At 42.0% G+C, this 17,851-nt stretch overlaps 1 protein-coding gene across 2 annotated transcripts in view; it reads right to left on the bottom strand.

Moving 5' to 3' along the window:
• PLA2G15 (phospholipase A2 group XV) overlaps positions 1-17,851 on the bottom strand; it is a 281,014-nt gene that overhangs the window by 220,775 nt on the left and 42,388 nt on the right. For both annotated transcript variants that reach the window (XM_077457913.1, XM_077457905.1), the window contains exon 2: positions 3,456-3,612. In XM_077457913.1, the coding sequence (XP_077314039.1) occupies positions 3,456-3,612 (157 nt within the window). The remainder of the gene's footprint in view (positions 1-3,455; positions 3,613-17,851) is intronic.

Here is a 17,851-nt window from a genome sequence, read left to right on the forward strand (position 1 = left end):
GTCCTAATTGGACCCAAGGTGGCCACCATTATTTTCCAGCACTGCCTTAACCCTCTTGGGCATGGAGTTCACCAGAGCTTAACAGGTTGTCACTGGAGTCCTCTTCCACTCCTCCATGATGACATCATGGAGTTGGTGGATGTTAGAGACCTCGCGCTCCTCCACCTTCCATTTGAGGATGCCCCATAGATGCTCAATGGGGTTTAGGTCTGGAGACATGCTTGGCCAGTCCATCACCTTTACCCTCAGCTTCTTTAGCAAGGCAGTGGTCCTCTTGGAAGTGTATTTGGGGCTATCATGTTGGAATACTGGCCTGCAGCCCAGTCTCCGAAGGGAGGGGATTATGCTCTGCCTCAGTATGTCACAGTACATGTTGGCATTCATGGTTCCTTCAATGAATTGTAGCTCCCCAGTGCCGGCAGCACTCATGCAGGCCCAGACACTCCTACCACAATGCTCGACTGAAGGCAAGACACACTTGTCTTTGTACTCCTCACCTGGTTTCCCCCCCCCCCCCCCCCCACCACACACGCACTCATACATCTATTTCCCAAAGACAACCTCTGGATATGACACTGCACGTAACTTCTTTGGTTGACCATGGCGAGGCCTGCTCCGAGTGGAACCTGTCCCGTTAAACCTCTGTATGGTCTTGGCCACCATGCTGCAGCTCAGTTTCAGGATCTTGGCAATCTTCTTATAGCATAGGCCATTTTTATTTAGAGCAACAATTCTTTTTTTCAGATCCTCAAAGTTCTTTGCCATGAGGTGATATGTTGGACTTCCACTGACCAGTATGAAAGAGTTAGAGCAATAAAACCAAATTTAACACACCTGCTTCTCATTCACACCTGAGAACTTGTAACCTTAACGAGTCACATAACACCGGGGATGCCCAATTAGGACATTTTCACTTAGGGGTGTACTCACTTTTGTTGCCAGCAGTTTAGACATTAATGGCTGTGTGTCAAGTTATTTTGAGGGGGCAGCACATTTACACTGTTATACAAGCTGTACACTCACTAATTTACATTATAGCGAAGTGTCATTTATTCAGTGTTGTCACATGAAAAGATAGAATATAAATTTACAATATGAGGGGTGTATTCACTTTTGTGAGATACTGTATGTATTACCAAGAAGTCTTTACAATAGATATATCTTGTAATCTTTGAAGAATTGTTTACTTGGTACAAGCCAAGTACATTTGGGGCAATTTGTGGCCTTTTCTGCAGTGGGAGAGAAAATATTGAAATAGCGCATACAGAAGTACTTTCACCATGGTGTGCTGAGGGATACTATAGTACAACCAAATTTATGAAAACTGGGAATCCCCCTAAGCCCTAACCCAAGACATTCAGAGTGATCCTACTGGGTTTACCTGTGTATGTGGGATATATCCTCTAGATATGTTCTTGTATATTTATTCTTAGCTATATCTGCTTATTATTTTGCAGGGTGGTTTATCTCCTTTCTTACTCCCCCCATCCCCTTTTCTGGACTCCCTAATGTCCTCCTACAAATCGAGGATCGCGTGGATTGAGTTTTTCTGTGTCTAGTCCATATATGTAGGTGAATTGTATGTGTGTTGTGGGTTTTTTTTTTCCTTGTCTTGGACAGCCATTTTTCTTTGCTTGGTATTTTTATATAAGTTAAATAGATCAATATAACATTTTATACATATTTTGGTGCTTTTTATTCATTTTTGTTATATGATTATAAACATGTTCCTCCCTGTAGATGGATTTTTTTTGTCAAGTACTGTCCAGTCCTGAAGAAGCAAAATGTCCAGACATGTTGACTGGTGTTTGAACTTGGATTTTTTTTCCACAATATATCTCCTTGGATGTGTTTTATTGTGAAATATTTAGATTTTAAAAGATCATATGTAATAAAAGTATTATTACTGATTTTATACATACATACATGTGAAGTACAATCAATGTATTGCTGGGGTTATCATTGAAAATCCAATTTCTATATTTTGTTTAGTTAATGCAATTTGGCCACATCCACAATTTGCCACTGGATTTTATTTTTTTTTATAAAAGGAAGATTTTCCTCGGGTGCTAAGCATGCTAGGTACGCCGCTGTGTAAGCCACCCAAGTTTTTATAATATAGCATGTACAATTTTCCATGTCAAGAAGCTGAAAGTTGGTAATGTAAGTATTTCCTTTTGAACGTTACTTTATTTTTTTTTATTAAAGCAGACCTAAACTCAGGATTACCTACTTCTACAGTCCATCGCTCCGCTCATGAGTTCCCTGGGTGGAGTGTTCTTCCTAGATTCTTTCAGGTGCTGGTGTTCAGCCACGGTTGAATGGTGTGCACGGAATTATTCATTCCAGCAAGCTGGCATCATGTTGGAAATGTAAACTGAGCAGATATGTTCTGCAATAAAGTGGCTGCCTGTTCGTAATTTTTTATTTTTTTTTATCAACTTTAGTTTTGTTTAACCATGACAGCAAGTTACGAACGAACATTACAATTGTAGCTTTCATTCATAAATATTATTATCAGAGCTTTGTGAGAGCCAGGTGCTGTGCTTTGTTACAGAGTGGGCTGCTGTCACACTAATAAAGGAGGTTAATGCTGATGGTCACAAAGGTGGAGCCCTGATTTGCCTGTATAATTTCAAGACTGAACTATCAGTTCAACAGTTCAGTCCTGCACATTGCAGGAGATGGCCGGATGACACCGACATCAGAATATTTTCAGTCATCGTGACAACTACAGTCGGTCCCCTAGTTACAAACATCCGACTTACAAACGACCTCTACTTACAAATGGAGGGAGACAACAGGAAGTGAAAGGGAATCTACCTCTAGGAAGAAAAATTCACTCCTGTAAGTGTTAGTATGGGAAAAAGGTGTCTCCACTGATGCTTTATCACCAAGGCTTGTTTCCACAACCTAGAGGCGATTCAGTTCGCATTGTGCGCTATACACGTATTTCATTCATTCATTCATTCATTCATTCACAACAACCCAAATTTAAAAAAATCCAATTGTCATTGGGACAGGAAGTGAGGTGAAATCTTCTGACCAGGGACACAGACAGCAAAACAAATGTTACAGGGTTGTAAACCCTTCCCTATGCTATCCAAAAAGCTTAAAAATTATTTTTTTTGTCTGGAGCTACACTTAAAAATGTACCTGTTCCTACTTACAAACAGATTCAACTTAAGAACAAACCTACAGACCCGATCTTGTTTGTAACCCAGGGACTGCCTGTAACTGGGAATTGTACAACCCCATGTACGTGAACATGAAATAAAGAAAAAATGAATACACAAATGAAAAATTTATCCATAATACTAATACTGTACAAAATGCTGTACTAAAAAAAGAGGTGGAACAAAACAAAAATAAATATTGCATAGATACATTATCAACCAGCAGCAAATTTAAAATATATAGATTTTAAATATACAATACCCTTCATTTAATCTCACCTTATGTTATCAATCCAGCAATCAATTACAAGGGGCAACAAAAGCTCCAGATTCAGCCAAAGAGTAAAGTAGTAATCGGTTTTCTTGGAACACATGTAATGTACAACCGATGGTTTATTCAACTTGGCTTCCAGCTGGTTTCCTAGGTCGCCAGGAACTAAATAATAAAAGGAAAATGTTATTAATAATAGTCTGGTATTTTCAACCCGAATGCCTGACAGGCAATAAAGCTAACAGAGAAATAAACCAACGATTTGTTGCGCTTAATATGAATAGAATGTAAAAAGCAGCTTACACAGTATTGCTGGATACAATATACATGATATAGGTAAAGAATGTAGCACTCAAAACAAATAAGTATAAAAAACAATAAAATTCATATCTCAAAAAAGTCCATCCCAATGAGTAAAGCTGAATTGTAAACAATCCGAACAAAATTCCACCAAGAAGAAACTGATCACCATCCACCATAAGCATGCAGGAAAGATGAATCCCGTCACCTTCACCCAATAAGACTGACCCTTACCGTCAATGCATGGGTTATCCACATAAATAGAGTATAGGTGATGGCTTGAAAATTATCCTTCCAACTCAGACAGCAAAATAATGGAAACCTTCCTCTCAGCAAGGAATGGGACCAAGTAATGCTTCAAACTATGGCTCGATAGTCATATACATATAAAAAGTAGAGAAACAACGCTCATTGCGCAAGCATCTAATCAATTTAGCATTTATTCAAAGATGATAAAAATAAACTCACATTTACATAGAGTTGTACAGGCATAATAAGAAGCGACCAGCGCTTATACCAAGGTGGCCGCTATAATGTCATCCATCCGCGTCCTGCCTCCCATGAGGCTCCACCCAATGTTTCGTCATTAACATGCGTCATCAAGGGCGTGGTTATGACGTTTAACGGAGTTAATTTCTCGGTGGACTTTTGCTCGGATTGTTTACAATTCAGCTTTATTCATTTGGATGAACTTTTTGAGATATGAATTTTATTGTTTTATACTTATTTGTTTTGTGCGCTACATTATATACCTAATAAAGCTAACAGGAATTTACCTGATGGTTTTTTAGCTGAGGATATTTTTTTATTACAGGGTTGTGACAAGTGTCATATTGTAACTGAATATTATTAAAATCATCTTTCCTTTTCAGTCTGCAGCTCTGTCATTTTCTGTAAAATGCAATGCAATATGGCTACCTGGAGGTGTTCTGTAAACAGAATGTGTACAGAACGCCCCCAAGTATGCAATATCTGCTTGTGTGATTGGTTCACTTTGATTTTATCAGAATTCTGCACTAAGATACAAGTCAGATATCAAGCACCCCCTGCAACAAAAATGTCATTTTTAGTGAGATACTCCCAACAGGAAATCACGTCTAATGCCCCGTACACACGAGCGGAATTTCCAACAGAAAAAAATCAGACGGGGGCTTTTCATTGTATATTCCGACCGTGTGTATGCCCCATCGGACTTTTTACGCTGAAAATTCTGACGGACCTAGAAAGAGAACATGTTCTATATTTTTCCGATGGAACCAATTCCTATCAGGCAAACCGCTTGTCTGTATGCTGTTCCGACGTACCAAAAACTACGCCTGCTCTGAAGCAAGTACGGAAGCGCTCGGTGTGGTGGTGTGTGGTGTTTGGATTATTGAAAAATTATTTTCTATTGATCTCCATATATATATATATATATATATATATATATATATATATATATATATATATATATATATATATATATATATATATATATATATATATATATATTTTTTTTTTTTTTTTTTTTTGTGTATCAAGTTACCACAATAACATTATTACCTTGTATTTTTTAACCTCAAGGAGGTTGGTGTTCCTTGTTAATTTGACATTGTCCTTTTGAAATGTACCTGCCTACTCACAAACAAACTGTAGAAAAACATATAGGCAAGTATTTTCTAAAAATATATCGATTTATTCTTGGTAACAAAATAAAGAGGGAGGCAATGCTGGAGAAACATTTGGAATTTGCGAAGCCTTTTGGCCCCCAGGGCACACATCAAGTCTGTGGAAAATAAAATTGGTAGCTTGAGGTGTCTATATAATTTGGAGCCCAATCTGGTCCAGGACTCCCAGAGATCAGGACCAGCAGCAGATGACATATGTCCCCAGGCTGTGGTACTACCACAGCTTGCGTCTTATGTCAGACCAGACTGAAGCCAGGTCATCACTTTCTTCTCTTCACTGGAGCCTTCCCTCCACGCTTCCCTGCACCATTCCTTGGAGGCTGTAGCTCCGGAGGTGGACTTGTGGCAAGAGGAGGAGGAGGAGGAGGAGGAGGAGCAAGCTCACATACGTGGTAGTTCTCAGTCAGCTGGCCTCTCAACCCCTTCTGAAGGGCCTGAGCAAGAAAAAAAAAAAAAAAAAAAAACACACCCACAGAGTTGGCCCTCCTCCAATTTCAGCAATCTAGTAGCTAGATAGCAGCCATAGGTCTCTTTAGCATCGGGGGGGGGGGGGGGGGGGCTTCTGAGGACACTGCTTGCTTTCCTAATTAGGCCCAGTGCTGCCGCCTCCACAGTCCCCTTCCTGGGCCTTTTGGTTGTAAGGCATAGAGGGGAGGCACCTATGATTGGGTGAGGCCACTGGGCCCGCTCACCTCCTGGTTGCCACTGGGCATGGCCTCCTCCTGGCTGCCACTTTCCAGACCCTCCTCCTGGCTGAGCTCATTCTGTGTATAAAAAAAGGACATAATCATCAAAAGACTATCATTCTGACCCCAGCATTTTTCATTCTTGTCCCAAACATTTTTGGCCCCTACTGTCTATGGATATGTATACATCACTTTTTTTAAATCATTAGTTATTATAACATCTAGTTAACATCATAAATATTAGAATAATGACTATGTCTAAAAATAACATACCGGACTCCAGCTGGGCGCATCCACTTTTTCCAGGATGGAAGGCCCAGGCTGTTCCTCGTCAGCCTCTGCTGGGATTGAGGGAAGGGTGGAGGGAAGGCTGCAGGGAAGGGTAGAAAGCGATTCCCCTGCTTCAATCTGGTCTTCCAGAAACCGCGGTTTGTTGAAGTACCACAGCCTGGGTACATACCCATCCTCTACTGATGCTCCTGATCCGAGTGATTTCTGGATCTTATTATGCTCCTTCTTAAACATGTTCCTCAAGATCCCAATTTTCTTTTCCAAGAACACAATGGTTGCATCGGGGACTCGAGTTCACAAATTCCAGAAGTTTCTCCAGAGTTGACCTTCTAGCTTGTTTATTATAATATAAGCTGTGTTTCACTTCCCAAAAATTCCTCATCTCCCTGTACTTGTCGATGAAGCAGGCCATGAATTCTGGGTCCTTAAAGTGATTCATATTTGCTGTAAGACAATATACAAAAGACAAAATACACTAATGTCAGCCTAAACTCTCATAATTTTATCCCAATATAAACCTCAATATTGAAGCAGTATAGGCCACTGATGTACCCAGTTAAGATGCTACCTTCGTTAGAATGTTCGTCCTCCTTCCTCAGCACACCGAACGTACGTACCATACACGCATGCTACCTTTATATACACTGCGCATGCATAAAACTCCGCCCACATCGCCCGCTTCTGACATTCTTTATAGTCTATTCCCCGCTCCTTCTCTTCTGTGTAAAGTAGGAGTGACATGGCGAAGACACAGCAGGTGTGTGTTAATTGGAGTAATAACGAGGAGGAAAGCCAGGAGGCAGAAACGTCCTGATCCTGGAGGCGAAGATTTAAGGCCTCAAATATGTCCTTTGGTGAGATGGTGGACAACTTGAGGACTACAGACTATGATGGGAAGCATGGACCGTACACCAACCCGAATGTGAGAAAGGCCAAAATCATGACGAAGAAGTCTAAAGAGTCTGCATAGAAATTTTGGGGTACGGGGCATGGTTTCGGCATGCAGTAGAGCAGACACATCTCTCCAAAGCTCCGGCATCAACAATATATAACACTAAATCTACACCCCATCACTGCCACCCACCTGGAAAGGATGCGGAAGAGATCCGGCAAACCCATCTAAAAAATTTTTTAAAAAAAGCACCTCGGCAGGCTCGACAAAACGGTTCCTAGCAGCGGAACCCAAGGACATGGACGGCCTAGGCCGCTCTCCTCGTGGAGTGAGCTCCAGCGCAGGCTCCACCTCCCGCATTAGGCCTGAGACAACACGCTGCTCTCCTGCTTCATCAGCCGGATCAGAGGGAGAGGAGAGTACATCCAGGCACTCTGGGGTTGTGGCTTTGGTAAGTGACTTACTCATTAAGTCAGAACTGGCTTGTATGCTGTTGGGCCTCGAACGGGTCCTCAAGAAAGAGGTCTCCGCAGTACACTCAGACCTCTCACAGGTACTGCAGCGAGTGGAGGAATTCAAGCAGCGTTTAGATTGCCACAAAGCCGCCATTAGGAACTTGCAGGCGTCCACTCGCCAACTTGCCATAGCACACAGGATGGCCCTTTACAAAACAGAGGACCATGAAAACTGCAACAGGCATAATAACATCAGAATAAGAGGTCTCCCTGAGGCTATGAAGACCTTCTCCCCTCCATCCGAGGCATTTTTAATGGCCTGTTGTGCCAAGCTGCTGACCACCCCTTGAAAATTGATCAAGTTCACAGGGCCCTCAGACCCTGTAACTCTCCTCTGATACCCCACGTTATGTAATATGCAGAGTGCACCATTATACTGAAAAAGAACTTATGAAAGGCTAGAGAAGCCGCATCACTGGACTTTGATGGAGCAACTCTTTCCTTTTTTCCAGGCCTGGCAAGGTAGACGCTGGAACGACGCAGGGCCCTGCGTCCCCTAACGGAGAAGCTCCGAGCTGCATCCATCAACTACCGATGGGGGTTCCCATCTGCCCTGATAGCAAAGATGGAAAACACACCAGTTCTTCATTTACCAGAGGATTTGGAAAAATTCTGCATGGACATCAATATATCCCCACCGGAGCTACCTGGTTGGCAAGATGTTATTCCACCTCTATCCGGCAACTCCGAACCCAGGTGGCAAAAGGTGGACCGCAAACACAGAGCCTCCACTTCTGGAGCTTCGCCCCAATCAGGCTGACCCCTGGTCCTGCAGTCCTGGGAACTATCCCCCCCCCCCCCCCCCATCGCCTGGCAGTGATGGAACTTTTTTGTTCGCAAGTATAGACCATAATGCCGTGTACACGCGACCAGACTTTCCAGCAGACTAGGTCCGACGGTCTTTCCGACTGAATTTTCAGCTGAGTTCCGACGGACTTCCAAAATGAACAGACTTGCCCACACACGATCACGCCAAAAGTCCACCCATTTAGAAAGCGGTGACATACAGCACGTACGATGGGACTAGAAAAAGCGAGTCCAAGACCCAGTACCCCACCCTTTGGGCTCCTTCTACTGACCGCATGTTTATCTTGTGTTAGTAGAAGTTTGGTTAGAGACGATTTGCGCTTTTCAGACTTATTTTGATCGTTTTACTGCAGTTCAGTTTGTGCTTGTGGGGTGTGTATCTGGTTTTCAGTGCATGTTGGTCAGTTGGTACCTGTATATCAGGGCGTTCTGGTCCACTCATTCCTGTTCTTCAGGTCGCTCTTCACTGGCCTTGCTGTTATTCAGTGTGGTCGTTTAAGTTTGTGCTGACCAGCGGACCGTTTTGAAGCCATGGGGCGTGGACGTACTCGTTCTCAAGTTCGTGCTGTGTGGGGGCTTGGTGTTGGGGTTAATATTTTGACCCAAGCCCAGTCCGTGAACAGGGCGAGGAGGAGTTCATGGATGAAGAATTGGTTTCTCCAGTGTGACCAATTCTCGTACATGCCTTTGCTTTGTGAGATCCGGGAGAATAATCCTGAGGATTTCAGGAATTATCTCAGGATGACGGACCCCATTTTTCAGCGTCTGTTGGCTTTGCTGACCCCTTATATCAGCAGGCAGGATACCTGCATGCGGCAAGCCATCACTCCGGAGCAGAGGCTAGTCGCTGCATTGTGGTACTTGGCGACTGGGAGAAGCCTGCAGGACCTCAAGTTCTCCACAGGCATCCCCCCCAGGCTCTGGGGATCATTATCCCAGAGACCTGTTCTGCCATTATTCAGGTCCTGCAGAAGGAATATATTAAGGTAAGTTTTATCCTTTAACATTACATGTATTGAATGTTTGCTAATGTATTGTATCAATTTCATCATTACCTAAATACCATGATTGGAATATGTTGTGAATGTCCCCTTTATCCTTGCATGCAGGAAGCTTTTTTAAAACTCCTTTCTTGGCCTACATGCATATTTGCCTTCACTAACCTCCCCAGCACGCAATCCTGAGCCCATATACACCTATAGCCTTGTGCTTTTAACAATATATACGGTCTGTTCTATTGTACCGCTTTCCCCCGAAACACCCCCTAAAATGTCTCCAAAGGTAATGAGTGTCCTTTAATTTCTAACCCTCCCCATCCCCTAAAGTGTATCGAAATGTAATGTTTGTTCTTTAATTTAGAAGCCCCCACCCCCTCATACAATTTTATCAATGGGCCATCAGAGGGGTTGAGGAAACTTTTTAAATACTCCTTCAAAAAAAAAACGTTATACTGATGTTGTACGAGAATGTTTTTGTGTAATCTGCTTGCAAAAGTACTTATAATTTTTCTTGTTTGACTCCACAGTTTCCTTCAAAGCCACAGGAATGGCAGACTGTTGCCTCCCAGTTCGCTGACCGTTGGGACTTTCCCAACTGTGGAGGGGCGATATATGGGAAACATGTACACATCGTGCCACTATGCCACCACCCCATTCGGGGTCTTACTATTACAATTAAAAGGGGTTTAATAGTATAGTCTTGATGGCGTTGGCGTCGGCACAATATGAATTTATGTATATGGACGTGGGGAAGAATGGCCGAATGTCGGAGTCTTCGCCCAGACGGAGTGCTGCCAGTGTCTCCAGACTGGTGGCCTGGGATTGCCACCTGATGCCGAGAACGTTGAAGGACTCCCCTTTGTGCTCATCACAGATTAAGCCTTTGGTCTGGGCGAACACCCGATGAGGCCGTTCCCCCAAAAGACCCTCACACCGGAGAGGAGGGTTTTTAACTATCGGCTGGCCAGAGCGAGAAGTGTTGTGGAGAATACCTTTGGGATAATGGCCAGCCGGTTCCACCTGTTTCTCACAGCCATCAATATGGCAGACTATAAAATAAACCACATTATCCTGTGCGGTTGCGTACTACATCATTAAGGAAACATTTGCAAACATATCTTTCATCAGTTGTGCCTGAGGCCAGACTTAATCTAGAATCTTCACCGACAGGCATGGATACTGGCCATACTGGCTTGGCACCTCAAACTGCCCACCAAGTGCGGGACAGATATGTAAATTATTTTAATGGTAGGGGGGCCACTGCAATTCCAGAAAATCTAACATTTATATTAATAAAAATTTTGTTTTATGATAAAATGTAGAGTTTTATGTCTTGCTTGCTTTTCTTTTTACAACATATACCGTATATACTCAAGTATAAGCCGAGTTTTTCAGGCCACTTTTTGGGCTGAAAAAAGCCGCCTCGGCTTATACTCGAGTCAGTGAAAAATTTGCCCGAAATGGAGGAGAAAAAAGGGGCGGGCCATGCCGCTGGGTGACGCTCGTGAATGGCCCGGCGCCCCTGTGAGTTTCCCCTCCCTCTGTGTCAGTTTGCCGCGCAGCGCGCACCGCACCATCCCCCCTCCTCACGTTCTAATGTAATGCAGGGCTGTCTTACGATTCCCCTTCCTCCCCCTCCTGCTGCTCTGCAACGATGTCCCACCTCCTCCTTGTTATGGCAAGCAGCCACATAGCGATGTCCCACCTCCTCTGGTACAGTGATCCAATGATAGGAATCACTGTACCGTGTGTCATAGGAGGCGGGACATCGCTCCCGTGGCTGCACGAGACATCATCATCACAGCGGGACATCAGCATCATGAGGTGAGTGAAGTATTTCATTGAATACACCGGTATTGTGTGATAATAATTTGTTATCCAGAGCAAATTTTTACAATGGCTACTGTATATTTAATGGGCACAGGCAGGCTGTATATGTTATTCAATGGGCACAGGGCAGGCTGTATACGGTATTCAATGGGCAATGGCAGGCTGTATAATTAATGGACACAGGGCAGGTTGTATACGGTATATTTAATGGACACAGGCAGGCTGTATATTTAATGGGCACAGGCAGGACACTGGTAGAATGTATATTATGAGCCCTAACACAGGCTGCTCTATGCAAACAGTCATGTCATCACTTTCTGTAATATCAGCCTGCATTAGGCCTCAAAAGATACGGTACCCGAACAAGTCTTTTTTTTTTTTTTTATCCTGTTAGAAATGGATCCCAATAATTCTACCGGTAATCCTGGACCAAAAGAAAAACGCAGGTCATTTGAAGCTGGTTTCAAACTTAAGGTTGTGTCAAGAGCAGAAGAAAGCAATAACAGTATTGCAAGTAGGGAATTTTGTGTTGATGAAAAACAAGTGAGGGAATGGCGGAAAAAGAAAGCCGACTTCGAAAAGATTCCAAAAGGCAAAAAAAGCTCAACGTGGTTTAACAACTTCATATGGGGCTCTAGAAACTGAATTGCATAAATGGGTTATGGAGTGTCGTCAAAATGGTTACTGCGTAACACGCATGGGAATTCGCTTACGTGCCCTTCAAATGGCACAAGATGACAAATTAAAAGCACCAGGCATTGAAAAATTTGTTGCGTCAGCAGGATGGTGTACCCGCTTCATGAATAGGTTTGCCCTATGTTTGCAGCAAAGAACAAAGATTTCACAGAAGTTACCAAAAGACCTTGATGAAAAAGTGATGTCATTCCATTCATTCATCATAAAACAAAGAAGGATCCATAACTATGACCTGGGAGATATTGGAAACATGGATGAAACACCTATGACCTTTGATCTTCCAAGCAACAGAACTGTGCCAAGTTTGGGAGACAAAACTATTTTTCTCAGAACCACAGGAAATGAAAAAAAACATTTCACAGCTGTTCTGTCATGTTTGGCTAATGGAACTAAGCTGCGGCCTGTCATTAATTTTTAAAAGAAAGACCTTGCCTAAAAAGGTCAAATTCCCACCACAAATTACAGTGCGCGCACATATTAAAGGCTGGATGGATGAAGACGGAACAAAAAAATGGCTGGAAGAAATTTGGAAAGAACGACCAGGAGCAGCCTTAAGGAAAAAACCATCATTGCTAGTTTGGGATATGTTCAGAGCCCACACATCTGATGACATAAAAAAAATGGCAAAATCTTCTCAAGTTACTTTGGCCGTTATTCCAGGTGGGCTTACATCTGTATTGCAACCGCTAGATGTGTGTTTAAATAAACCTTTTAAAGACCGTGTGAGAAAGATGTGGCATGAATGGATGTCATCTGGTCAAGCCCGACTGACAAAAGGTGGAAATCTGATGAAGCCCGACATAGAATTGATAGCAAAGTGGGTTCGTGATGCATGGGAAGAGATTCCGGAGGACATGGTGCAACGCGCCTTCAAGAAATGTGGCATTAGTAATGCTATGGATGGCAGTGAAGACAGCGCTTTGTATGAGAACGACAGCTGTGATGGTGATGACTGCGAACTCAGTGATGATGACAATGTCTATGCTGATAACCTCACACCAGCTAATGCTGAAGCTCTGTTTAGACATACAGATGATAAGGAGGAATCCAGTTTTGAAGGATTTTAACTCTTGTGTTTTAGCTTGGTTGCTGAATGAGCTAAGGTTTTTGTACTTTTAAAGTTATTGTTGATACCATATTGTTTTTATTGACCCTCTTTTCCACTTACAGAGCTAGTTTACTGTTTTTCTTTGAAATAAATATTCAAAAACATTATTGGTATCTATTTTTATTTTTGAAATTTACCGGTAGCTGCTGCATTTCCCACCCTAGGCTTATACTCGAGTCAATAACTTTTTTTTCAGCTTTTTGTGGTAAAATTAGGTGCCTCAGCTTATATTCGGGTCAGCCTATACTCGAGTATATACGGTATATCAAACGTGAGTTGCGCTATTTCACTTTCACGCGTTATTTTACAAACCCCACAAAGTGCCGTGCATATATAAAAAAAAACTCCCTAAACAATATTATTGGATCTTACAACAGTCCTATATGTCAATATAAATCAAACATATAAAAAATGTTGGCACCACTGCAGAGCTACCCACTTAACCCGTGTTGGGGACTCGCCACCCCTGCTCTGGTGTAAAATGATTAAAGTGCAATACAAACACCTCCAACAACAAAAAATTATATTATAGGTCAAAACAGTAAAAAGTAAAATATTTGATTACAGAGTACTATCAATGTCCCAAGATCCAATAATATTGTTTAGGGAGGTTTTTATATATATATATGCACGGCCCGTTGTGGGGTTTGTAAAATAACGCGAAAAAGTGTGACATTTAAATAGTTAGCGCAACTCACGTTTGATATACATGTTGTAATTAAAATTGTTCACAAAGTGACATTTTTATACCAGGTTGCAGCAAACTAACAGATTGGAATTTCCTTTTTGCGCCGGTAGTTCATTGTTTTTTTATTTATTTTCTTTTTGGCTGTCTCCTAGGTTCTCCTAGTACACTTGTATTGCCAAGTGGATTTCCCTTTAGTAAATAAGCCCCATTGTCACTGTAAACACAAAATGAATTACAAAACAGGTATTGAGTATAGAAAGAAGACGCCACACATTGTCTTTTAAATGTTTAATGTGTGCACAAACATGTGCGTTTTTTTAAACAAGACTCAATGTTATTTTTGATTTTTCACCAATTTAATTTTTGTGTTTGAAATTTTTAAATATATTATATATATATAATTATTTTTTGTAAACAGGCATGTTTTAAAAAAAGAACATACACAACTCTGGAACTTACAAAGTTCAACGTATAAAATTTGAAGGTGATGTCACCCCTGTAAAAGCCAAATTTTGAAGATGCACACTAATTTGGTGTCCAAATGGGTAACATGTGCTATCTCGGATCAATGGACGTGTTTTGTGGGTACAATCCCTTCCTCTCACCTAGTAGCATACTGAGGAAGGGGTTGTACCCACAAAATGCATACATTGAGATCCCCTGATGGCAGATAGCACATGTTGACATACCGTGTGCATCTTCAAAATTTGGCTTTTAAAATTGTAAAAAATTTAAAAGAATGATTGTGGTCACCTAAAAAGGAAATTAAGAACATGATCAATTGCGTTTTAGGGAAAAAGGGATTAGATTCTCCCCAAAACATTGATCATGTTCTTCATTTCCTGCTGCATGATCCAGGCGATTGCGCATTTCATAAATCTGCCCATTCCAGGCCATGATCTGCCCAATTAGTCTCTGTGCGCTTTCGCTTGTAAATGGGTCCACCGTTTCCCCTTCCACAACATCACCTAAAATTGATGAAAAAAATGTATTTAGAAATATGCAGACATACATAGATTACCTGAAACTGAGGTGTCAGACACTCTACTGGTGGGGTGCACATCTTGCCTACTTCCTCCACCTCTCCTTCCTGCACATGCTCAGGGAGACTGGGGCTAACTTGCCATTCAGGCTGGCGAGGTCAGGGGTCCCGGCAAGGTCGGGGGTCCCTGGGATCCTGTTCTCAGAGTCTTTTCTCCACTATGAGAATGAAACAAAAAGGTATACTTCTTAGCACACAGATATTTGAGTCCATAAATAGGAATATATAACATTGCTTAGAAGTGGTGTACAATTGTCTGTTTGGGAAGAGATCCAAGTTGAAGACATTGAGGAAATTCCCTTTTAACCAAACTGCAATACTTACCTTTTTTGGCCAAGTTTCACAGATGGAGACAACCCAAGTATCCCCTGGAGCCCCTGTGTGGGTTACCCTAAAAAATGTTTTCTGGTGTCCCACACTAGTGCTCCTGAGTCCAGATGTGTAAACAGCTGCTGTGTCCTCTGCTTACATTACACTAAATCAAGTTTCAAAGACATCTACACAACAATATCCTAAACTTCTTTTAATAAGACAAAATTATCATGATCAAAATGTAGGTATAACCCTAAAACAGCTAAATATGCTGTATTTATTGGCAAAAGAATGATATTTAGGATCGATTACCCACAGACAATGTGACCACGAACATGAAAGTAGCCATTACAAACCGTACAACGGTAAAGAAAAGCACATGGAGCAGCACGCATAATAATAAGAACACACGACAAATACTTACTTTTTTTGAGTAAATTCTTGATTCTTTGATACTGATCTGGCTCCCTCATTTTAAGTTCGGACCAGCGATTTCTAAATTGGTCTTTAGACCGTCGTACCCCAAAATGCTGCTCCAGAGTGGTCACAACTGAAGACATAATTTGGTCCTTCTGCAAACTGGCACGGGTGTACGGACCATTTTTGCCATCATAGTCCTCCCGCCTCAAGATGTCCAACATCCCCACCATTTCCTCAAATGTTGGTGGCCTTCAATCTCCTCCTGGATCTGGATGTTTGGGGCTCAAGGCTTTCCTCCGCATTAGTAGCAGAATAGGTCTCTGCCATTTTTCGATTTATACTCCTACTGCGCAGCGAATAGAGAAGAGGCGGGGAATATTCGTCATAAATAACGTCAGGGACGGGCGACGCGTGAGCGGAGCTTGACACATGCGCAGTGTATACAAAGCTAGTGCGCTGTCGTAGGTACATCCGAACGGAAGTAGCAAGCGTCTCAAAATTAAGGTAAGATTTTAACTTGGCCCATCACATTGGCCTAGACTGCTTCAGGATTGAGGCATATATTGGGATTAGATAACGAGAGTTTAGACTGACATTGGTGTTTTTTTCTTATCTGTGTGTTGTGTGTGTGCCCTATATTGGGATAAGATAATAAGGAGAGTTTGGACTGACAGTGTTCGTCTTGTGTATTGTCTTTTCAGAAAAAATGTATCCATTTAAAGAGCATGATTTTTTGAGCACTTTTATTAATAAGTATAGAGAGATGCAAAATCTGTAGGAAGTCAAGCACAGTTTGTATTATAACAAGCAAGGAAGGCAACACTGGAGACACTTTTGGAATTTGTCAAGACTCGGGTCCCTGAAGCCAACATCAAGTATTTGGAAAATAAAATCGGGATCTTGAGGAATATGTACAGGCGGGAGCACAATAAGATCCAGACTTCCCTCAGATCAGGAGCATGTAAGGTTTATGTCCCCAAGCTGTGGTACTTGCACAAACAATTTTCCTGGCTGTGGCGGGGTAGGGAACACCCCTATGCCATGGCTCCTCTGTGAGCGCTCCCTGAGGGACTGCCCGCTGCCATGCTCTGAACCTGCGAAGGGTGACAGAGGGGCGGAGGTGTGGTCTACGCTGTTGGCCTGCGACATAGTTCCAGCTATAAACTTTGGTGAAGGGGAAGGAGTTGATAAAGCAATATAGAACCCCAAGATGCCTGGCAACATCCCAACTGCAACTAGAAGGAAACTGCCAATTGCAATTTCCCTCTAGCAGCCATGAGGCAAGGAGAGGGGGGTGCATGTGTAAGACGAGTCATAAAAGGTAGGATAGTGAGCGAAGTTGTAATAAAAAAAATTAAAATAAAAAATAAATAAAAGGAAAAGGAGGACAGAAAAAGGAATGACAGGCGTATGGTGAAGAAGCCAGTTTGTGTTAGAATGCTGTTGATTGCAAATTTAGAAAACTTAAATGAGCGAGTGACCTGTGAAACCAGATCCACAAGGCATACTGGGGCATGAAGCTGAAGTCTGGTATCGCCCAAGTAGTGTGCGACGTATGCACGGTGTGCCAACGTTTGCATGGTCAGCAGACAATGTTTGGCGACAGTGCATATTTTTTTTAGCACTGATCACTGTATTGGTGTCACTGGTCCCCAAAAAGTCAGTGTCCCGACTGTCCACCGCAATATCGTAATCCTGCTATAAGTCGCTGATCGCTGTCATTACTAGTAAAAATAAATACATGAAAAATATCCCATAGTTAGTAGACACAAAAACTTTTGCGTAAACAAATCGATATACACTTATTGGGATTTTTTTTTACCAAAAGAATGTAGATACATATTGGCCTAAATTTATGAAGAAATTTGATTTTTTTTATTTTATTTTATTGGATAGGTTTTCTAGTAGAAAGTAAAAAACGTGGTTGTTTTTTTTTTTTTCCCCAAGTCAGTCTTTTTTTTTTTGTTTATAGTGCAAAAAGACTGCAGAGGTGATCAAATACCACCAAAAGCAAGCTCTGTTTGTGTGGGGAAAAAAATAATTGTGTTTAGGTACAGCATCACAAGACTGCACAATTGTCGGTTAAAGTGAAGCAGTGCTGTATTGCAAAAAAAGGCCTGGTCATGAAAGGGGGTAAACTTTCTGAAGCTGA

This window comes from Lithobates pipiens, unplaced genomic scaffold (assembly GCF_037356315.1).
Source record: "Lithobates pipiens isolate NorthernLeopardFrog02 unplaced genomic scaffold, aLitPip1_a1.2 Scaffold_10, whole genome shotgun sequence".
NCBI classification, from domain to species: domain Eukaryota; kingdom Metazoa; phylum Chordata; class Amphibia; order Anura; family Ranidae; genus Lithobates; species Lithobates pipiens.